The 22,125-nt window shown below is 58.7% G+C and overlaps 7 protein-coding genes across 7 annotated transcripts; 4 read left to right on the forward strand and 3 right to left on the reverse strand.

Annotated features, from left to right (window-relative positions):
- Positions 1 to 20: 20 nt before the first annotated feature.
- On the reverse strand, positions 21 to 2,907 carry P884DRAFT_332160 (uncharacterized protein). Its single transcript, XM_069445765.1, has 3 exons — positions 2,772 to 2,907; positions 2,268 to 2,709; positions 21 to 2,216 (listed from the first exon to the last, which is right to left on the reverse strand). The coding sequence occupies exons 1-3, from the start codon at positions 2,821 to 2,823 to the stop codon at positions 350 to 352; spliced, it is 2,361 nt and encodes a 786-aa protein (XP_069294481.1). The 5' UTR covers positions 2,824 to 2,907; the 3' UTR covers positions 21 to 349.
- Positions 2,908 to 3,261: 354 nt separating this feature from the next.
- On the forward strand, positions 3,262 to 3,799 carry P884DRAFT_272477 (DASH complex subunit Dad2-domain-containing protein; the record flags this gene model as incomplete). Its single annotated transcript, XM_069442526.1, has 3 exons — positions 3,262 to 3,478; positions 3,549 to 3,608; positions 3,660 to 3,799. The coding sequence occupies 3 exons, from the start codon at positions 3,262 to 3,264 to the stop codon at positions 3,797 to 3,799; spliced, it is 417 nt and encodes a 138-aa protein (XP_069294482.1).
- A 1,014-nt stretch (positions 3,800 to 4,813) lies between these two features.
- P884DRAFT_332162 (uncharacterized protein) lies at positions 4,814 to 6,917 on the forward strand (the record flags this gene model as incomplete). Its single annotated transcript, XM_069445766.1, has 2 exons — positions 4,814 to 5,081; positions 5,161 to 6,917. 2 exons carry the CDS (start codon positions 4,814 to 4,816, stop codon positions 6,915 to 6,917), a joined length of 2,025 nt encoding a protein of 674 aa, XP_069294483.1.
- Positions 6,918 to 8,508: 1,591 nt separating this feature from the next.
- On the forward strand, positions 8,509 to 10,683 carry P884DRAFT_209188 (Alpha/Beta hydrolase protein; the record flags this gene model as incomplete). The annotated part of the gene is made up of 1 exon (XM_069438921.1): positions 8,509 to 10,683. The coding sequence occupies one exon, from the start codon at positions 8,509 to 8,511 to the stop codon at positions 10,681 to 10,683; it is 2,175 nt and encodes a 724-aa protein (XP_069294484.1).
- Positions 10,684 to 10,937: 254 nt separating this feature from the next.
- On the reverse strand, positions 10,938 to 13,287 carry P884DRAFT_230630 (uncharacterized protein). Its single transcript, XM_069439794.1, has 3 exons — positions 12,676 to 13,287; positions 12,526 to 12,587; positions 10,938 to 12,435 (listed from the first exon to the last, which is right to left on the reverse strand). Exons 1-3 carry the CDS (start codon positions 12,976 to 12,978, stop codon positions 11,337 to 11,339), a joined length of 1,464 nt encoding a protein of 487 aa, XP_069294485.1. The 5' UTR covers positions 12,979 to 13,287; the 3' UTR covers positions 10,938 to 11,336.
- A 2,351-nt stretch (positions 13,288 to 15,638) lies between these two features.
- P884DRAFT_263887 (uncharacterized protein) lies at positions 15,639 to 16,695 on the forward strand. The gene has a single exon (XM_069441799.1). It carries the CDS (start codon positions 15,697 to 15,699, stop codon positions 16,684 to 16,686), a length of 990 nt encoding a protein of 329 aa, XP_069294486.1. The 5' UTR covers positions 15,639 to 15,696; the 3' UTR covers positions 16,687 to 16,695.
- A 1,039-nt stretch (positions 16,696 to 17,734) lies between these two features.
- P884DRAFT_332166 (uncharacterized protein) lies at positions 17,735 to 20,888 on the reverse strand (the record flags this gene model as incomplete). The annotated part of the gene is made up of 2 exons (XM_069445767.1): positions 17,735 to 19,715; positions 20,818 to 20,888. 2 exons carry the CDS (start codon positions 20,886 to 20,888, stop codon positions 17,819 to 17,821), a joined length of 1,968 nt encoding a protein of 655 aa, XP_069294487.1. The 3' UTR covers positions 17,735 to 17,818.
- Positions 20,889 to 22,125: the final 1,237 nt, after the last annotated feature.

A 22,125-nucleotide genomic window follows, 5' to 3' on the forward strand; every position in this document is an offset into this window, starting at 1 on the left:
CTAAATCAGTTCACGGAGCACAGGAGGCTGTTTTCTTATTGGTATGATCAGCAACAAAGCGGTATCAAATCATCCAAACTTCTCGGACTGAGTAGTGGCAGAACAAGGCCAGCCAACACTACACTGATCCGCTCTTTGCGGTGCTTTCCTGTTGCCGAAAAAAAAATCTTGGTATTCAGTCCGGACGACGAAACATACCCAAACACCTCCGTAGCTAGGAACCCAGCACGCTGGTCCGAGCCAACAACCCGCCCCAACCGAAGACCAACGCCTGACGCTGTGCTGTACAAAACAAGTGCAGATCATCACCATCAACACGAACAACCATCACCGAAAGAGGTGTATAACATCACAACATCATGCTCCTCCGCCTTGAAATCCTTCCGCTCCCGCTCCCGCTCCCGCTCCCGCTCCCGCTCCCGCTCCCGCTCCCGATGTCGCCTTCAGCCGAAGTACCGCTGGTGTCAGCATCTGCCGCTTCCGAGTTATCCTCTAAACCCTCCTCCAGCAGCATCGAGGTCTTCTTCGGCACCAGCATTGACGCCCGTTTCTTCCCGCCATTTGCTGTCCGCGACTTGGGAGGTGCCGACTGCCGTTGAGGTTCTGATTCGGCCTCGTTTTCTTCCTCGTCTAGAAGCTCGCGGAGGGCGGCGGCGGCGGCCATTGATGATTTTCGCGCTGTTCGCAATCTTGATCCGGGAGGATTGCCGATTTGGGTCGTGATGGCGGGATGGGAAGAGGTGGATTTCAGTTGGCTGCTCGTGTCGGGCGCGGGTGCTTTCGAAGAGGGAATGGCAGGAGAAGAGGCGGTGAAATCGTAGATGTCTACTTCTGCGGCCGGCGGAGGAGACCGTGATTGTTGATTGTCGTTATTGGCCTTCGCGACGCTAATTCTTCGTCGATTGTTGCTCGTTTGCGTGCCGCCTTCGGGATGTCCTACTACGATCGCTGGGCTTGGCTCCCTGCTCGCGCCGTCTGGCTTCTCTTGGGCAGCAAGAGATGTCCTGTTGCCGCCCGCCGCCGCTGACGTCCGCTTACGCCTCTCCATGACTACCGTGCTCTGCAAGGAGTCGGGAAGAGCATCCTTCTGCGCCAAGGGGCTCAAGAGTGCTGCTTGTTGAGCCGTAGGTGCTCGGTCGGAAAAGGAGCTTGTCTTGCTGCTGCTGCCCGTCGAACTTCCCGGTTCCATCTTCGCCTTGCTAACGGACGTCGGTGCCGATTGGTGACCATCCGACTTCAACTGCAGTGCTATCCGATGAGCATACTTGCCCTCTCCGGTGACGGCGTCGAAAAGCTCCTTCGTCGGCCGCCGCATCTTGTCTCTGAGATTTGGCTCGGCGTAACTGATAGGAGCTCTTGCGCGCCGGGTTGGACGAGTCGTCTCACCAGTGGAGGATATGTCAGCTGGTGGTGGAGTGTCGTGCAACATCTCCCTCTGCGCCGATCGAGGGGGGGTAGTCGGAGAACTTGGATTCTCCGAGGGCAGTGAGGTCGCAGATTCGAGGAGACTGTGGTCGGCGGGAATCACAATCTCAACCGGGGGCTTCGGCGCATTGCCCTCGTCTTGCATAGCTGTATCTCCTGGAATCCGTTGGTGTTCCTTCTTGGCATCCTTCAGAGGCGTGGCCTTGATTGCTTTCCTGGGTGAGGACATATCCTCGTTGGTGCTCTTCGCAGCAAGTGGCGTCCTCTTTGCAGAAAGTGGTGCTCTCGCGCTCTTCTTCTCCGGCTTGACACTCGCTAGGTCTGCAAGGCTCCTCCTCTTGGGGCCGGCGCGAGCGGGGAACGACTTTTCAGTGGGAACATCATTCTCTTTCCCGGAAACAACAGGTGTGACGCTTTGTATAGTCCCATCTTCGTCGCCGTATTTCCGCTTTACACCTGGTCTCGCTGGTTGCGGTGAAGGTTCTGGTGCTGCCCTCTCCTCAGGAGCAGCCTGCTCAATCGGGCTTGCCTCCTCGATTGCAACATCATCTGCCTCCTTTTCTGCCTCTGGGCTTTCGGATCGCTGTCCAACCTGATCGAGCCGTGAGTGCAACGAATCCGTCACGGGTTGCATCGGGCTTTCAGGTGCGTGTGTCTCGATTGCCTTTGTCGGGGAGGTCGTCGCCGAGTCGTCATCAATGTAGCGCGATACCGGCGGCGGTCCCAGGTCAGATGAGTCATTGTCGTTGTTATCCTCGGCGGCAGCGCACAAAGCCATGATCTCGTCACTGCTGTGGGACCGTTAGCGTGCCTTAAAACTATGAACTGTAGAAATACCGTACCCCATGGTAGCCCGTGGATAAGTCTTGTTCTCGTAGATCGGCGGCAGCCTCCCCTCCATCTCAGCAAGCGCCTCCGAATCGATGGACGTATTGCGCCGCCTTCTTTGCGGTGGGCTCCTAGCCATGCTCTGCCGGGGTTTCGGGAGTGTCCGGTCTCCAGAAGACCGTCTCTTCGAGGGTGGTTCTACCCCCAAACTCCCGAGCAATGCCGCGAACTCGGACAGCTGCGCTTCCAACTTTGCTTTGACTTCCAGCGCATGATCTGCTATTCTTCGTGCGCTATTATCCTCTAATTGCTTCTCCAGTCGCAGAATCTGGCTGCGGAGCTCGAGGTTCTCGGACAGCAAGCGGGCGCAGTCGTTCTCGAGCCGCCTAATCTTTTGCGACTGGTCGGAATTGATTTTTGCGATGTCGCGGTTTTGGCGCAGAAATTTCCTACGTACTTCGTACCAAAGCGTCAATGAGCAGAACTGGCAGCGGTTGGGGGGCGGTGTGTTGACGTACGTATCTCGAGATGACTCTCGGCTGGCACGGGTGCTTCGTTGAGTCGCGCCATCGTTCATGATGTCAGAGAAAAATCTCGGAAAACCAATCGCTGGGGAGCCACGACGCGTATCGGCGTTGATTTTCGAGATGCAGCGATGCGGCGACGCGGTGAATTGAACCTTGCGCGAAACGCTGGTTAGGCATGTAGAAGCTGGACAATTTCCAGCGTGACAGCGGGCGTTGGTATGTTGACATTGCTTCCTATAATGGACTAGCGCGCTCGGTCTGATCTTTGCCAGGCTCCACTGTTGACCAGCAACGGCGGACATTCCACTGCAATCTGGCGTCAGCTTTGTCCCTCCTGCGTGCCCCACCACTCGGTGTGGCTGCCCACAATTTGGCGCAACTGAGGGTCGGTGTGGTTATGCGAAGGACTCCCGGATTGAAGGACTCCTCACAAAGCAAAGTCGGGGGAACTTGACACGAATCTCTTGACGAAAAGTCAAATATGTCTGGATTTCCGTCAAGACCACCGGCTTCGCACGTGCGGCAGCCGTCGCTCTCCGCAAACGCCGGGGGGCAGTCTCCCGCTCTGGTGGCGCGGGTCAATGAGAAGAAGGCCGAGCTGGAGAATCTCAAGGAGCTTCGTGATCTCAGCGCTGCTGTTGCTACGCAGATGGAGGCGCTCGAGCAGAAACTTGCCACGCTTTCCGATGGGACAGAAGGTTTGTCAAGTCCGGATTACTGCTGTGTTTTTTTTTTTCGTGGTGATTGCTAATTCTTCCATCGCTCTAGCCATTGCCTTGGTATTAAGCAACTGGCATAATGTGCTGAGGGCAATCAACATGGCATCGGGTACGTCTCTCTCCCCATCTTGATCAGGAATGAATGACTGAATCAAAACAGCGAAACTGCCCAAACCCGCCGCTGAGCCTGATGATGAAGACCAGCCGCCTCTTCCCCAGACGCTCGTTCGGATCCCAACAGAACATGCGCCTGCACTTCAAGCCCATGCAGAAGGAGCGGCTGAAGAAGAGTCTGGGTGATGCGTCGCGCTTGCACCTATCAAGAAACAGTCCAACAGCCTCTACACTACTCAGCACCGGCAACGTTCCTGACTTATCCCGCCCCATGCGACAGCATACACTAGCATGGCTTCTGGTCTGCAATTCTCCGCAGCACAATGCACTCCCAGTCTGGCGAGTCCTTTTGGTATAACGCGGCCAGCAACATTTCAGCATGTACTGATTTACCCCATATACCCACTTGCTCGGCAGGGCGAGGATGGCCTATCGTACAAACCGAACTGGGCCAACTATCTGCTGCTGCATCGCTTTTCTTTGAAGGCGGCGATAGGGTACCAAAGCCGACCAACACGTCGATGGACGCGTTTCCATCGGCCATCTTGTGCCGTGCCACCACGATTTAGCCGCCAAACCCTTTCGGGACGAGGCTTCCAGAAGGCTGCACCTCCGACAAGAGAACTCGCTCTTCCGAGAAACGAGGGGTGGGGCTGTTGGTGGCGTTGAGCAACCGTGAAGGGTTGGCAGAAAGTTGGCCTCGGCGTTGGCCAGAATCCAGAAGGTGAGACCTGAGCGATGCAGATTGGTTGCCGCGGAAGGTTGCGCGGACGCCTGCAGGCAATGCCTTCTTGGACTGGGATGCAGGAAGTAAACAATGCAACCCTCTTTTTATCTCAGAAGAAGCCCATCTTGGAACCATCCTGATCGTGCCCGTTTTTACTCACTCACCCCCCTCCAAAAAAAAAAAAAAAAAATTGTGTATCCACCAACGCATCCAGCTGCTACCAAGCATCATTGATCGTTTTCAGCGATCGAGCTTCTCTTCTGAAACCAGATATCCCCAGATTTCAGCAGCGCTGCTCGCTCGAGGATCAAACACCCCTCATTCCCGGCGCTGGCCAATCGCGTGTTTTTGTGTCGCGAAATTGCATTGGACCCCCCGGTCTCCCACGTTCCTCGAGCATCGGCGACACTCCAGAAGCCCCTTGGCTAAACTTGGCTTATTTCGGAGGCTTCCGTTGCTATTAAAGAGGTAAAATGGCAACCACAGCGCGACCTCGGCCGTGCGCCGAGCTCGACATTCACGACGACCACTCCCACTACACCACGACTGCTCTTGGCGAGCTCTCCCTCAACAAAGTGCACAACATCAGACGCAAGACCAGCGTTGAGTCCCTCGCTCGACGGCTTGACAATTTCCACATCCATAATAGTGATAAGGAAAACAAGTCACGTCTTCCGTCGGCGGGAGCTGCTTCTCAGGATCCTGTCTTCGAGGGCGCCCAGGAGCCCAAGTCACTACAAGGTACGTAATACAGTACATACACTATATCCCCCAACACCAGCTCACATCTCTGGTCGGGTGCACGCTAACACGGCCCAAGACTTTGAGAACGGTAACCCCCTTGCCTTGGCTAGCCAGCAGGTTCGCAGCACCAAGGAGCAACTGTTACGGCACCAGGAAGGTCAGTTTGAGTGGCTGCTCTCTATTCCGGTAAAGACTGCCGCCAAAGGGCGCAGGCCGCGCGGCGACTCTCACGGCGACGCGGAGCTGGGCCGAGGCGAAAAGACGCTGTACTTTGGATGTAACCTTGTCAACCGCAAGCCGCAGTCCGACGGGACACTTGAAGATGGCGAGTCCACTGACGTCTATACCTTGTTAGCCACGCGCGTCAAGGCGGAGGAGGACTTCATCATTGAGCGGGCGCCTGTGTTTGACGAAATGGAGGCCACAGCAGCGGACCAGCCTCGTCTGGGCGACGACACGGGCGCTTCCAAGGCCTCCTCGGTGCCGGTCGCGGGGGTCAATGGGGTTGCGTCCGCGTCCGACGACAGTGGCGAGCATTCCCGTCCGCTGTCTCGAATTGAGGATTCTGTGGAGGCACTCGACAAACTCGAGGAGGAGATCGAGGCCGTTGCGGAGGTTGCCCAGCTGGAGCGAGTGCTCTCTCCAGAAGCCGCCTCGCAAAACTCCAACGCCGCCAGCGCAAAGTCGACCCCAGTGAAACGAGCGGCTTCTGTTCGAGCGCCGCCGGATTCGGCCAAGAGCAAGACGGTGGGGCGCAGCTCTTCGGTGCGCCACAAGACGACCTCGAGCGGCGACGATGAGAAGGCGACGACTTCCTCTGCACGCAAGGTCCCCCGGCCTGCCAGCCTCCTCCCGCCGAAGCCGCTCGCAAAATCCAGCAAGCCTCCGACGACGTCGAACTTTGAGCTGCCGGGCGAAGCGGTGGCCCGTCAGCTGAAGGAGCGGCGCGCCCAGCGCCTGTCGCAACAGATCTCGCCGGAGCAAGCGGCCGCCCTGGCAGCCGCCTACTCGCCCTCCAGGCCGCACGTCAAATCCTCCAAGCCCCCTACACGCCCGACTTTCGAACTGCCCGGCGAGGCCATCTCGCGCAGGAAGCGCGAGAAGCGGGAAGCCGAGCTCCGCGCTCAAGAGGAAGAGGAGCGAAAACGGCGCGAGTTCAAGGCCCGTCCGATCCGCGCCAACCTCGTCCCGACCACGGTCCCACGCGAGACCCTCACGAGCCTGGCGCGCCAGAAGGCGCGGGCAACTACGGAAGGGTCGGCCGACTCGGCCTCGACGACCGTCACGCCCGTCTCCAAGAAGCGCCAGTCCGCCACGATCACGACGCCCTCGTCTACGTGGGCGACGCGTACTACTACTCCGGCCGGTTCGGCAGCCGCCACCCTCCCGATCCGCGGGCGCAACCCGACGGCTTCGGGCGGCTCGGACTCGGCGGGCCAGCCGGCTGCTGCCTCCCCCGCGCCGCGCGCGGCGTCGACGTCGTCGTCGGCGGCGGCTAGCACCCACTCGCGCGCGAGCAAGGTGAGCGCCGAGGAGGCGGCGCAGCAGAAGCTGCGGGGCAAGGAGGTGTTTGCGCGCGACAACAGCCTGACGGCGGAGCGGGAGCGCGAGAAGCGCGAGCGCGAGCGGGCGGCCAAGGAGGCGCGGGAGAAGGCGGCCGAGCGCAGCCGCGAGCTGAGCCGGCAATGGGCGGAGAAGCAGCGGCTCAAGAAGGAGACGGAGCGGCGCAAGGGCGGAGAGGGCAGCGGGGCTTCTGCTTCTTCTTCCCCTGCCGCTGCTGCCGCTGCTGCCGCGCCGTCGGCGGCGACAACAGCGACGGCGGCTGCGGTTTGAGGTGGGAGGCTGCGATATGTCCCCCAGAGAGGGGCGTGTCCGGTGTTTCGTGTTTGTGTGGTTGATCTCTTTCTAGGAAAGGGAAGATGTTGTTGGGATTGTTCGGCTGGTAGGACTCTCTGAAGCTGACTGAAGCTGACTGAAGCTGCACTGCATAGCGAAGGTGTGTCTTTTGGAGGTTTTTTTTTATTGGCTGCTTAAAGCCTACGTTTTATGTGGTTGCTCTACCCCTTGTGGCCGCTTTCTACTGTGTTTTTTTTTTTTTTTTTTTTTTTGGGGGGGGGGGGGGACGTGAGGCGTTTGGGTCCGGGACACAGTTCACGGATTGCGACGCATCAGTAACGGACGGCGTCCGGGTTATGAAGGAGTTTTAGTGTTAGTTGACCCATTGAGTGAGAGACATATCTGTGCCTGCAGTTGGCTTTCTTCTCTGACAACGAGAGAACTTCGTGAGTTCAAGTTATATGGTCTCGGCCGTTTGCAGAGGAGCTACTACAGAGTACAGAGTATGTAAGAAAGTAGTACCTTGCCTTGCCTTCGCTGCCTGCCCTGGCACTTCTACACTCAACTGGCCTTGAAATGTCTGACAATGCTGGAGCTACCTTGATTGATTATTTTTTTTCTTTCTTTTTCTTCTTTCTTACTCATTTGTAGGTGTTACAATTCCGTACTCTCCAGAACCTTCGCAGTCCGGAATCACTCCGTAGCATTGTTAATTTAGCGGATATGCACGAGGGTCAAGCGCTCGTGCAGTGGCTCAATTGCACTGCAGTGGAACTGGCCCTGTTTCACACTCTGCGTGTCGGACCCGAAATTGCCACGCGTCGTTACCTTACCAGGCAACCAGAGTGGAACAGCGCGAGAATCAGCCCCAAGCAAGTTCCGAGCAGCACTTCCCTCATACTATGTAGAGCAAACTGCCCGCACGCAGCCAATGCGGCCTTGCTGCGTGTTCTGCCTACAACTTTGACGTGCATTGTGAATTGCGCATGGTAACGCCAAACCGACTCTCTCTGCTTGTCCCTGCTTAAGCGTTTCCCCATTCCCCCACCACTGGGAAAAGAAATAATTAACCGTATTTGGCATCCAATCGGATGTTCAGACCTTCGCGGCCCCCCCCCCCCTTGAACCATCTCGCGGGGTTCTACAGACACGCCAAACCTGACGGTGCATTACGTCGACACAGAATACATTTTCGAGGCAACATTTTGCTGTGTCACCCGCGCAGCCTTTTCTATTCGGCTTAGTTACCGGCGTCCTGCAGCCTGTTCCGATAACATAACTACACTAGGTGGCCGCCCCAGGGCGCTGTCGGAAACCGTCAGCCAGCACTTGGCGCCATCCCGCCTCCCCGCTCATTCCCCCTCAATACGACACTGCCCGCCTTTCCAAACATGGCCACGGGCGGCAGACTAGTGTAACCGCAGCGTCGGAAGTTGTCTGAGGCGCGCCAAGATCTCTCCGCAATTCCGGTGGAGCTGGGGACCAGAAACCACCGACTCTCTTTTAACAGGCGGCCAATCCCGGCGTCTCGGCGTCCGCGATAATGTGCGGCGTGCCCCAGATAAAGCGCCGGGTTACCCGCAGGAGAATGTTGTCCTGGTCGTGGTTCTCCGCAGTCGCTGTACTGCTGCTGCTCTGGCTCTACCTCTACGGCTTCGGATACGGCTTCGGATACGGCTTCGGATACGGGCCAGGCCGGCAGCAGGTGTCTGGTCCGCCGCTGGATGTGGGCAAGGACGAGGCCGAGAAGGAGCCCGCAGCAACAACAGCAACAACAGCAACAACAACGACAACCAGAACTACTGCGACAGACACCATCACCACTACCACCACTACCACCACTGCTCCCACTGCTCCCACCGCCGGTCCCATGCCCACAACACACAAACCCGGCGGCGCTGCCGCAGCCCGCCCCGCCGTCGTTCTTCGGCAGGGCACCTACATCGGCACCACGCTGCTGGCCTCGCACCGCTTCCCCAGGGCTCTCGACGCCTTTCGCGGCGTGCCATACGCCCAGGACACGAGCGGCCCGAACCGGTTCCGTCCGCCCCAGCCGCTGCCAGAGTCCACAGAGGTCTTTGACGCGGTAAGGTGGGGTAAGATATGCCCCAACGACGGAGTGGTGCTGCGCAGCATGGGCGAGAACTGTCTGAACGCCAACATCTACCGCCCCGCCGGCTTGGTCGACCGGGATGGGTACGAGAAGACGGCCGACGGCACCAGGAGGCGGCCGCGCCTGCCCGTCATCGTGTACATCCACGGCGGCGGTTTTAACAAGGGCAACGGGACCGAGCGCAACATGGCCAGCTTCGCCGCCTGGTCCAAGGAACCCATAGTGTCCGTCAGCTTCAACTACCGCGTCGGCGCGCTGGGCTTCCTGCCGTCCGACGTGACGGCCCGGGAAGGGCTGCTGAACCTGGGCCTGCGCGACCAGCAGATGCTGCTGGACTGGGTTCAGGAAAACATTGAGGCCTTCGGTGGCGACCCCAAGAACGTGAGCATTATGGGCCTCAGCGCGGGCGCGCACTCGATCGGCCACCACATTATGTACTACTCCAGCAGGTCCACCCCGCCCCCCTTCGTCAAGGCCATCCTCGAGTCCGGTGCGACCACGGCCCGTGCCGTGTTCTACCCGACCCACCCTCGCCACCTCGTCCAGTTCCGCGAGTTCCTCATCGCCGCCGGCGTCGCCGGCGTCCCCGAGTCGGAGCTGTTCGACCACCTCCGCAAGCTGCCTCTCGAGACCATCGTGCGCGCCTCCAAGGTCGTCTGGGACAAGTACGTCGACAGCGTGACCTGGCCCTTCCAGCCCGTCATCGACAGCCCCAACCACCTGGCCCAGTCGAGCCAGGCCGAGCTCGCACCCCCCCGCCCGCCGCTGATCCCCGACCTCCCCATCAGGTCGTGGCTCGCCGGCAACCACCTCCGCATCCCCATCATAACCGGCTTCAGCACCAACGAGGGGACCATGTTCATCCCCCACAACGCCAACACGGCGGCCGAGTTCCGCTCCTTCTTCCAGACCCTCATCCCCACGCTCACCCCGGACGACCTCGACAAGCTCGAGGCCCTCTACCCGGACCCCGTCACGGTGCCCACGAGCCCCTACCGCCGCGGCATCCCGCCCGGCGGGGGCAGGCAGTGGGCCCGCCTCGACGCCGCCTACTCGCACTACGCCTACATCTGCCCCGTCCTGCAGACGGCCCACTACATGTCCCTGTCGGGCGTCGGCCCCGTCTACGTCTACCGCTACGCCGCCACCTCGTCCAACGGCACGGCCAACCACGGCGACGAGGCCCCCGCCGTCGCCCACGACGTCATGGAGCTCCGCGGCCGCGTCGGCATGCGCGCCATCGCCCGGGCCATGCACGGCCGCTGGGCGCGCTTCGTGGCCGGCGACGCGTCCAGTCCGGACATCAGTGCCCACCAACACCCCCATAAGAAGGAGAGGAGCGGCAGCGGCAGCGGCAGCGGCAGCGGCAGCGGCAGCGTCAACGACGCGGACGACTACGACGAGGTCGAGTGGCCGCCTTTCGTCTCGCCGTTCGGGCCCGACGGCGACCGCGAGGGCACGGGCAAGATCATGGTGTTCGGGGAAGGCAACGACGAGATGGGCGGGGGATGGCACCGGGGGGTGCCGGCCAAGGTGGTCGAGATGACGGAGCTCGAGAAGGAGGCATGCCGGTTCTGGTGGCCGAGGGTCTGGTTGAGCGAGGGGATGGGTTGGAAGGATGGGAAGCGCTCGGCCGAGGTGAGGCTATGAAGACTGAAAAGACATCTTTTTGACATATCTGGTGTTTTATTTTCTTTTTTTTTTTAATTCTCCGAAGCTTGGATATATATGTAAAAGGCATGGGCGGGACCCGTAGGCTGGCGTCGGGAGTTTTGCTTCTCGTTGACAAATTGGATATAATAGGTATACGTTACTCCGTAGATTGGCTTAGAAATGAAATAAGACGTTTTCGTGGATTGAACGCCCAGTCGAATCGCCAGTCGGCGACATCCACGCATCACCGCCCTTAATCCAAATATCTTGTGGAAACCTTTGCTAAGCTAGTAATACGACTGGGAATTAAGCTTCAAGTGGATGGCGACACCTTGCCGTCTCCTCGTACGCCCAGCTGGGCTGACCTGTAGAATCTGCCACCAGCAAAGATGATCTACAAAGCCCTACCGAACCATCTAAATGACACTATTCTATATATTCCCGTTTTTTTTTTTTGTTACCCCAATTGTACATGCTACTCTCTAACAGCCCAAGCCCGCTACAGTTACAGAGGCGCCTCTACCACTCTATGGAAACTATTACACACATGTATGTACATACACGCTCCCCAGGAAAACGAAGAAAACATGATGTACAGACACACCACTATCACTACGCCTGCATTATCACCCGCTACGCCCCAAGGTAACTCACTCCCGAAACACCCAACCCAGCACACCGCCGGCCACGCCCCGCACCGAGGCCCGATTCTCGGCAAAAGCGGCCATCACGACCGCGGCGCTCGCCGCGAACGCCAGCGTCTCCCGCCACTGCTTGTCCAGGGGGTACCGGCGGGGGAACAGGGTGGCCATGGCGCGGGGCGCGACGAAGAGGGCGATGTCCTTGCGCCGGGCGGCGTTCTCGAGCAGGATGCTCCAGCCGCACAGCACGCACCCGGCGCCGACGCAGAGGCCGCCGTCGACGCGCTGGCACGCGGCCGCGTCCCTGCCGAGGACGCGCGGGCCCAGCCTCGTGCGGGCCAGGCAGACGCCGTAGTAGAAGAGCGAGATGAAGGTGGCGAGGAAGGCGGAGGAGCGGGAGGCGGACAAGAGGGCCCTGCGCAGGGCCTTGGCGGCGCCACCGCGGCCGCCGCGTGCTGCGAGGAGCAGGGTGAGAGGCAGGTAGGTCGTCATGGCCCAGCGGAAGGAACGGACGAAGCGCGACAGGGCGTGGTACTCGCACGAGGGCCCGCAGCCCATGTGCACCATCTCGCAAGGGAACGGCACCGACTGTGCCGGGTCTCCCCAGGCGGCCGGCCAGCCGTAGTCGGCGCACATGGAGCCCAGCAGCGGCGCCTGGCCCGTGTCCTTGCCGTAGACCAGGGTGCCCTCGCGGCAGCGCTGGAGGGCGGTGATGAGGCGCGCGTCGACGGCGGCGGCCGAGGCGATCCACTTGTTGTAGGCGCGCGGCAGCCGCGAGGGCAGGTAGATCCAAGTCCACATGATGAGGCCGCTCGAGAGGGCGAAGATGGCCGGGTCGGCCAGACGGGAGACGGCGCGCTCGAGGCGGGTCCACTGCCCTATGGCCTGGCGACGTACCCTGCGGCGCCGCCAGAGCTCGCCGACGATTACGTCCAGCGCCCGGGTCACGGCGAGGAAGGTGAGGTCGAGGGTGCGCCCGGCATAGCGGACGGTCTGGGCGCGCCCTTTCGGCCCCGGCTTAACCTCGGTGAAGCTTGGGCTCTGCTTGGACTGCAGCAGCCTCAGGCTCAGCCATGCCGCGATGAACGAGGCGAACCAGCGCGAGAGCCTGTGAAGGCGAGGGGTTGCACCCGGTCAGCAATGATGCAAACCAAGGAGGAGAAGGGGGGGGGGAACGGGGGGGCGTATGGATAGTCACCTTCTCCTAGCAACTTCGGAGATAGTCCAGCCATAGCGGTCGAGCAGCGATTTTACAGGGAGCTTCGAACAAAATCGTACTGGTTAGTTACCCGCTCCAGAGCTAACTGAAAACTGACCGGGGCATGGAAAGCACGCTGGATGTACATACCTCGAGAAAGGTGGCACCGCCAATGAGCACGGCGCAAGAGGTGGGAAAACTCCGACAAGAGAGCGGGCCCAAGAGGATGCGTCGGAGGCCCGCCAGGAACGGTTCGTCACGCTGGGGATCGGGCGTCGGACCTGTCTGTTGCTGTTTGCTGCGTCTGTGGCGGGCAGCGTGTTGAAGCAGAAGCGTCAGCAACCGGGGCCCGACTGCAGACGCATAACCGAAGAGGTACGCGCGCACCAGCGGGCGGAAGACGGTGGGAATGTCGCTGTCCCACCTCCGCCGTTGCGATGTTGACATGGCCATAGGAACGAACGCGACGGAGACCGGGTGACGTGACCGGGATCTGAAGGGAAAAAAAAAAAAATCTCGGCCCGTCGATTGGACGACCACGTCAGAAAGCGAGTGCAAGCGCCACCTGACGGCAGCAGAGCTGCTCTCGCTCGCCGTGCGCAAATAGCACTAGTCCTACGCGCAAATAAGGCAGGGAGCGTCGCAGCAGCTAAAGCAGGGCGCCTTGGATAAACTACTACGCGCACGTATAGGTAAGGTAAGTAAGGCGAGAGAATTGATCGAGGGAGGGATCGGGCTCGGGTTCTTGGGAAGGTACCTCGATAACCGTGGTGGTGAACGGGAAGGAACCTGGCATAGCCTCGGTACATACATGCCCAAACTCGACCACTAACTGGCGTGCCCAGAACAAGATCGACCCGGGACATGTGCGGGATCTGTAAGCTAATAACGTTAACTGCCCCGCATATTTCTTATTCTAACTACAGGGGCTGCTTCCCGCAAACTAATCCGTACCAGGTTTCGGGTTCACCAGAGCTAGTACGTAGTGTGTCACAGTTCACGGCACGAGAGGGCAAAAAAAAGGCGAACCATCATCCTGCCCAGTAACCCGGTTGGTGTTGCTTATGTCGCACCGCCTGCACGCTACACGAATTAACCTTCCGGTTACGACCGAGCTGTTCTTCATTTCGTAAGAAACAAAACCTCCACTGCCAATGACCACGCGTGGCCAAGAAGTAACGGGTACGACTACCTAGACCTGATTTCACATCCTCGAGTATGGATGCCCGATAGAACCCGAACACGCATACACCCTAGCAGGGATTCGGTGTGACCTATGACGACTGGCGATGCATTCGTTTCCTAACATGCGTGAACAGGGGAGGGGAGGAATGGTGTGGCGCCTCAGCTCATGGTTCCATCACCACTCGCCCCGATACCCCAAACAAGTGTCCCTCCGACCGACCGACCTGCTGTGTGTATCTAACTGGTATATTCTAAAATATGGAAGCTGCAACCCGCGGCACCGAGCAGCCCAGGAACAGACAGACTTCGTTCATATTCAAGACCCACATCGGTAACAATCTTCCCACATTCGGCGTAACAGCCAGGAGATTTGCGCTCGCAACACCGAATGGCCAAACTAAAATGGTCAATTGATGTCTAATGAAAAGGCTATTAAAAGGAGAATATAGACAGCTACGAGACGCTGTGCCTTGGTATGTAGAGGATTTCTGCTAGCGATCCTCCTGACGTGGGAACACAGGCTCCCGTAACAAATCAGACGCCAAAATCAAGAGCCATAAAAGGGTCAAGCAGCCCCCATGACGACGAATTATCGGCATCACCCTGTTCGTCCATGCCGTCTTGGCGGGGCAGCGCATGGTCGACTGCGGGGCCCTCAGCAGGAAAGAGCATGTGATACTCTGATAGAACGATAGCTACCCTTGGAGGAAAAGAATAGTCTACGCTAGATGCATATATACCCACTCACCCCAGACGAGTCGCAACAGCAAAGTTCAACTAGCGTATGGAAAGATCGCCTAGCAAAACATTATGCAGCAAGAATTCGCGATTCATCAAGCCAGTTGGTTTGCAAAAGGCCAGGCTAATAGCCCGCATTCAGATCGCGGAGAAACAAAAGTTTCCAACGGTACAGCGCACAAGCGCCCACCTTACCATTCCGTTACATGCAGATTTGTAGTGTAAACGTAAGCTATCCATGTACTTATTGTACACGCAGAGCAGTTCTGCACCACGCCCGCAGTCCGCATGCCACCGCAGAACTAGGCCTTCTAATAACAATCGAAATACTCACTAACACGCAGCTCGGTCTGTCTCACCATCTGTAGCTGTAAGGAAAGCATCGGGGGGCAATTATTGGAAGGACTGTGTGGTTCCTTTAAATAGGTAGCTCGGTCACTTCCTGTCCCCGGACATTTGGAAACAGCCTGGGCGCCTTTTCACCCCGCACAATTCGTTAAAGGTCGGGGATTCCAACCCCGGCCCCTGTCAATCCCATCTCCAAACTCCAGATCCGCAGAGACACAAGCCTTTCTTCCCGTCAAGTTGCCGTGCGTGTCCGTTTTCTTCAATCTCGACGTCCCACGACACCGTCTTTTGCCTTGATTTTTCTCTTCTTCCGAATACGTCTCCCAACAAACGCGGCCGTAGGCTTCGTTCCTGGTGCCCGCACAGACGATCGAAACCTGGGAGCTGCAGTTCGCGTCTGCCAAGATGAATCAAGCAGCGAGCCAGCAATCATACCAACAACCATATCAAGAGGCCGACCGCGAAGATTCCCCGGGCGTGCCCGGTGCCGAACTCCTCGACGATTACGAGCAGCGATACCTAAATTCTTTCTTCGGCTCCGTCGCCTCGGCCAGCAATGGAACCCCTCTTGCCGCGCAAGCGCTGGGCGGCCTTTGCACCCAGGATTGGATGAAGCCGGCCGACGTCGTAGGGCACGTCGTGAGGTTTGGAGATCCGGACAATGCGTTTCTCTCGGAGGCCTTTGGCATGTTCGACTTTTCGCCGTCGACGGGTCTCGGCATCGCCGCCTCAACAACGCCTGGTTTCCCCGATAACTACCAGTCCCAGAATGGGTCGGCCTTCCAGCAGTTCCAGCAATCCCAGCAATCCCAGCAATCAGAGCAGACCCAGAGTTACTACGATTCCCTGCACACCCCCGACGCCGTCGCCGCCGCCGCCACTCTCGTAGGCCGCGGCAGCATGCCCTTCGGCTTGTACCCTGAAGTCTCACACACGCCGACAACTGCCTCGCAAACCATGCTTTCCTCCCAACCCGACCCGTTCACACTCGGCAACGGCCGCTACGGCACGCAGGCTCAAATGTCGATGGCGCGTCGGACATCTAATGCGCCACGAACATTATCCGTCGACGTCCAATACGGGTCAGATCCGAATTTCACCGACACGAGCTTTGTGCCCCCATCAGCGAGGGAGACCACAGAAGCCATCACAGCGGAGCAGCTGGCGCATCTCCGCTGCCTAGAGCCGAGCCACAGCGCTGCCCCCACGAGAGCTGCTAGTCCCACCTCGTGGGGGGCACAATACTCGTCGAACGAGGCACCACGGAATTCGGTGGTCGTTCCGGTCCGAAGGACGGTGTCGCACAACCCGCCGCCGCCGGACGAACCGCCAACAAGGCGAAGGAGGACGAGCAAGATGGGGGAAGCCCCCATGGATGCGGAGCAGGCGATGCCCACACCCGTCAGCCCTACAGCCCCGCCATTAACCCAGCGAAAACGACCGAGCGCAACTTCACCACCGCCAGCACCACCGTCAGGAACAGCGCCACCACAAAACGGCGACAAACCCTCCGCCGCCTCCGAATCCAACGGGGCACCATCAGATCCCACACAGACGAAGAGGCAGCGAAAATCGGGGACAGGCAAGAGTGGTGCCGGGCGCAAGAAGTCCCCGCGCACGACGCTCACGCCCGAGCAGCGACGCCAGAACCACGTCGGCAGCGAGCGGCGCCGGCGAGACTTTATCGGGCGCGGCTACGACCACCTCATGGCCATCGTCCCGGGGCTCATGAACGGCGCCGCCCCGAGCAAGTCGGTCTCGCTGAATCTCGTGGCCGACTGGATAGAAGAGTTGCACAGGGGCAACCAGACGCTCGAGAACATGATGGCCTTTACCTTTGGCCAGGCGAGCGGCTCTACTGCTCCTTCTGCGTCTGCAGCCGCTGCCTAAAACAGAGAACTTTCTGTATTTTTTTTTTTCCTTTCCTTTTCGGAGGATCAGTCTATACTTGGATACCCACAGCGAAGTCGAAGGGAGGGAGGGGCCGGGGACGGGCGAGTGTCAGATATACGAAAGCATGATTACGGCTATTATGAAAATGGCCCCCGAGGGCCGGGTTCTTGCATTTGCATTGGGGAGAACATCCGGAAGGCGATATCTGAATTTCCCGAGGGCGCAGGCGTTGAGGGCTCAACATCGGGCGAAGAAGAACGGAACATTGGTGCCCGAACTAAATATTTTTAATACTTGCATCATTTTCTCCCTTCTTTTTTTTTTTTCCATCATCGTGTATTGCTTGTCTTGGTGCATCGTTTCAGAACACAATAGACGAGAGTAGGGAAAAGCTGCTCTCCACTTGCTGATGGCTCCTGTTCCTGTTTACCTTCAAGCCCTCCCAAGTTTTTTGTTTTCTCATCTTCAGCCATTCCCACCTATGCTTGCAATCCTCCTAAGTTCAACACATTCATCTGCGTTCCGAAAGTGTGTTGCTCGGCCCAAGTCTCTCTCCGAGCCAGATCATTTGAGAGAGAAGAAGAGGGAGCACTCTCCAAAACCATCAGTCAGGTCCGCTCGACGCCGCAAACTGCAACCGATGAGCTACTTTCCACGGTATGATGATGCACGAAAAGTAACGGTGAGTCATGAAATGCGAGGAGAGAGGCGCCGGATGAGATCCCGGTACCGGCGAGAGGGGCGAGAAAGGGCTCTCACGCCACGGGGTGACGCGTTCCCATTACGACGACCTTCCTCAAGGATAACAGGTTCGGATTATATGCAGTATAGTCGGTATGTACCTAGCTGTGTACGTCCACAAGGTACATTGCCGCCTGCTGCACAGGCTCTTCTTCATCAGGCCACGCGTTATGGCTGGCATGTACGGCATGCTGCACTTAGTACACATACCTACGCAAGGACATGCATACATATTCTGTGGTTTGTGGATGGGCTCTCTTATGGTAGGTCGTGTCTGGGTGTTTTTTTTTTTTTTTTTTTTTTTCCTTTCCCCAACATCCATATCTATATTCTCACACACATACACACACGCTTTCTCCTCCTCTCTCTCTCTCTCTCTCTCTCTCTCTCAAGCGTCGCCCAAGCTGTGATACCGCTCGTGGGCGGACATGGCGAAGCGGGGCAGCAGCCGGTCGCAGAGCGGACACAGCGCCGAGTCTTCGTCGGGGCGGGTATCCTCGTCGCTATCCCACATGTCCTCGTCCTCCTCCTCCTCCTCCACGTTGTCACCGCTGAAGACGTTCCACTCCCGCGGCGCGACGGCCGACTCCCCGTCGCCACCCTCCTCCCTCGTGAGCTCTTCTTCCAGAGAACCGTTACCACCGGCAGTGTGCCCCGCGCCCGCCGCCGGCGGCCCGTCGGCCGGAGACCCCCTCGACAGCAACCCCCCCTGCTGCCGCCGAAACAGCTGACCAATGTCGCCGCCGCCGCCGCCGTCGACGGCGCCGGCGGACATGTTGGTCACGCAGACGTTGAGCAGGCCGATGTTCCAACCTCCGGGCTCCGGTGGTCCCGGGGCGGAGGGGCCGGTGCCAGCGCGGGCTACCGCCGTGGGAGGAGGGGGTGGAGGAGGGGGGGGAGGGTACAGCTTATGGAAGAGCGGGAGCAGCGTCTCGTTCACGAGCCTCGCCGCACGCTCCTCGCGGGGCAGGCTCGTGTTGAAGACGAACGAGGGGAGGGGGCAGCTGCGGGAGACGCGGCCCCAGTTGTAGGGCTTCTCGTCTTGCGGGGCGGTGTAGGGGCGCGTGGTGAGGCGGAGGGTCCGGGGACGGGCGAGCCACCTGCGACGGGATGACGGCGTCGCACTCGCGGCGGCGCGGTCCGGGGGCTTGTTGTTGTTGTTGTTGTTGTCGTCGTCGTCGTCGTCGTCGTCAACGTCTTCGTCCTCCCCCTCGAGGAGGTCGGCGTGCATGCGCCGGACGAGGGAGACGGTGACGGCCAGCAGGGCGCGGCGGATCTCGGACAGGCTGCTGAGGCCGCGGTAGGTGTCCTCGATGCTGATCTGGGTGGGGATGTCGCGCGCCGGTTGCACTTCGCTGTCGTCTACGCCGTGGAGCAGGGCCCAGACCTTGCGGCCCAGGTTTTTCTCCAAGCCCCGCCCGGATAGGAGGCGGGACAGGCTCGAGGGTGAGATGTCGGGGTGGGTACGCACCTGGCCGACGGTGGTGGAACACTCCATCGTATGGGTGTCGGGGTCCGGTTCCCTGCCGAGGACGAAGCCTTCCAGCAGGCGGGTAATCCTGCCGCCTATCCCGGGGACCTTGCGGAGGCTGTGCTCGTCCATGAAGGACTGGACGTCCTCTTGGCACAGGGCCAGGAGGGTCGTCTGATTCCGCGGCTTATTCCTGTTGCCGACCAGCTTAGCGAGCAGCTTGCTGGTCGATATCCCGCAGGAGGTGGTGTATCCCTGCTCCTCGATCTTCAGCCGGAGATAGAAGGCAAGGTGCGAGGCCACCAGTAGGCGCATGTACAGAACGCTCTCGTGAGGCCGGACGGCGTCATCACCATCACCAATACTACCACCACCACCACCACTACTACTACTGTTACCGTGGACACACCCGGCAAACGACGTGGCATCGTACTCAAAGCCTACCTCGGGGTCGGAGCGGGAGAGACAGAAATAGGACCGCGGCAGGGCGTTCCGGTTGAGGAGCTCGAGGTTGTACGAGACCATGTCGGTGACGTCGAGGAACATCTCGTCCAGGCCCAGACGCTCTACCTTGCCGTTCCACGAGTAGGACCGGAGCAGGGCGTAGAGGCGCTTGGACACGTCGCGGAAGGGCGACAGGTCCTCGCCGTCGGCCAGGACCAGGTCCGGGCAGACCTTCTTGGCCTGAGCGATGGGCATCAGCTTCCTGACGCCATGGCGGCGGGCCACGTAGTTGCAAGTGGCGAGGATGCCTTTCTGCTTGATGCCGAGAGGCCGGGACTTGAGCGACGGCTGCCGATTCTCGACGCACTGGCTGCGTGTGTAAGCGGTGGCGTTTCAGTTTTGCTATTTTTTTTCTTGTTTCTTTTTTCTTTTTTTTTTTTTCTCACTCCCAGGGATCGGTCAATGCAGCGGTGGGGCTACGTGCCTGAGCATAGAAACAGTCGAGATCCTGTGCACAAGAAAAATTCGAGAGCGGCAGCTCACGGTGTCAGACCAACTCTGTTTCCCGTCGTGGTCATGTGGACCAAGGCATAGCAGGCAGTGGTTTTTTTTTGGACTGGGCAGGGTAGATATGTTGAGGGGGGCTGTACAAAGTGGATGATGACCCGACTGTCTCGTCGGGGTGGCGCCTTTTCGCTCGGAGCAGGATTCATCTGCTGCGGACGGTTTCCAGCGACAGGGACGCGTCAACGTGGTGGGCGGACATCGCCGGGTCGATCTCGGCTTGTTTTGTTTACCGGATCCCTGGTGTCGGGATGGAGATGTTGTCGTCGACCGGGGTTGGGGTCGGGTTTGTTTTGTCAAGATTATCGAGGTTCGTTCGGTTGCGAAATGCTATTTTTAGCCAGCCTTAATGTACGGGGATTGTGTTTGAATACCGAGAAGTGTAGTGTAAACCCGAGAGTGGGGAGCGGATAGCGCCGTTCTAGGAGAAGTAACTAACTAATCCGTAGAGTGGGCGCACCAGTTCAGCGGGTCGCGCTGGGCTCTGGAACCGGAACTGGCAGTCTCAATAATCAAGCATTCAGAGCTTACAACGCGTGCGAGCCGCCGCCTCTTCACTCCACACACCAAGGCATATTGCAAAGTCTTCTTCAACCCTTGGTTATACGTCACCTTCAGTGTATGCGGCAATTCTTGCGACTTTTTTTGTCGCCTTCCAAGGCCCGAACCATGCTGCTTCTTTGTTCGAAAACGGGTCCGAGTCTACTTCATACCCTAGTGTATGTACGTACAGTACACACATACACGAAGCGGGTCACCGTGGCAGGGGACTGGCCGGCCCCCCGGCTCCGCTCATCGGTTTCCCCATGACCTATTTTCGTTCCAAGCACGATTTGTTTGGCTTTAACCATCTCCTTCCGCGAGCATGATGACGTTCGATAGCTAATTGACCGATCCGTCTTACTCACCCCATGTTGATGGCAAACTCGGGCTTTTCAGCTAGTTGAATGCTGCCGACAAGGCATTCACCGCTCTTCATGGCGTTTGCCGAGAGGCCTAGAGAGAGATTGCACATTAATCCGTACAATGGAGCGGGAAGACCCGGCGGCGTGATCGTCGGTCATTGTGTGGGAGATCCCAACGCGTCAAACTTTTGTAACAACTTTTGCAGGTGTGGTTTGGGCGGCTGACGGGCGCTTGTTTTCGGCCGGAACCTTGTGACGGAAAACTCGTAGAGGATGTACGGATTGTACGAATGTACTCTACAGATTACTCAGTATCAGTACGGGACACTTCTCCCTCTTCCCCGCATGGGAACAATGAAATCAATGAAATCCTTCTAGAACGCCACCAGGATCCTTCCTTCACCCTGGTCAGACGACCGACAATCATGAATGTCATTGCTGGCTCGGACGCTCGACTCTCGCACGTTATCAAAGAGAAGCCAACAGCTCCCAACCTTGGATCGGCGGGCAGTAGTGTAGTGTAGTCCCAAGCCTCTCCCCCCCCCCTGGCAAATCGAGGGTGCTAAATTCGACTGGGCGGGAATAACTAGACGCGATGTGACTTTGCGGGCAGGTGGGGACAAGGTGCAATCTGACAGCCATGATTGGTCGAGTGAGCGCTTGCGCCTGCAAGCTGCATGGCTGTGTGCTGGCCACTCCCAATGACCTCTTCCTTCCGCGGCGTTTTGGCGGGCAGCCAACCAGGGAGCCTTGGAGGGTTGCTCTTGTATGTACGGACGTACAGAGTACGGCAAGACGCAGGCCTCCCTTGTCGCACTCCCGTGAGCCATGCTGGGCAGCCTGAGGGGATTGCGCGTTGCTGTGAGGCGATGGTTTGCCCTCACCTTGCCCACACACAGTCCCCGCTGACTGCAACAACTGACTGCAAAGCAACTCCCAGTGCACCCGCACTCCACAAACCGGCCGAGTTGCTCGTAGTGCATAGTGCATAGTGCATAGTGCATAGTGGCCCTAGTGTGTGAAGAAAGTATACTAGTGCATAGGATATGCGTATATACTACATGTATAGCCCTACTTTAGATAGGTAGGTAGGTGTTGCGTGTATGTATAGGTATGTACGGACTACTGTACATACATACAATACATCCATATAATCCGTACTTCGTACTACTCGCCCAAACCTCCCTGGCGCTTGCTCGTGCAGCATGCTGCAGCTCGCTCGACCCGCAGGCCGTCCCCTGCCAGACGCCTGCCACACTAGTTACACCACACACCACTAGCCGCCAGCAAACGCAACCAGTTTGTGGGGGG

The sequence above is a fragment of the Thermothelomyces heterothallicus genome, assembly GCF_042370625.1.
Source record: "Thermothelomyces heterothallicus CBS 202.75 unplaced genomic scaffold P884_scaffold_28, whole genome shotgun sequence".
NCBI classification, from domain to species: Eukaryota; Fungi; Ascomycota; class Sordariomycetes; order Sordariales; family Chaetomiaceae; genus Thermothelomyces; species Thermothelomyces heterothallicus.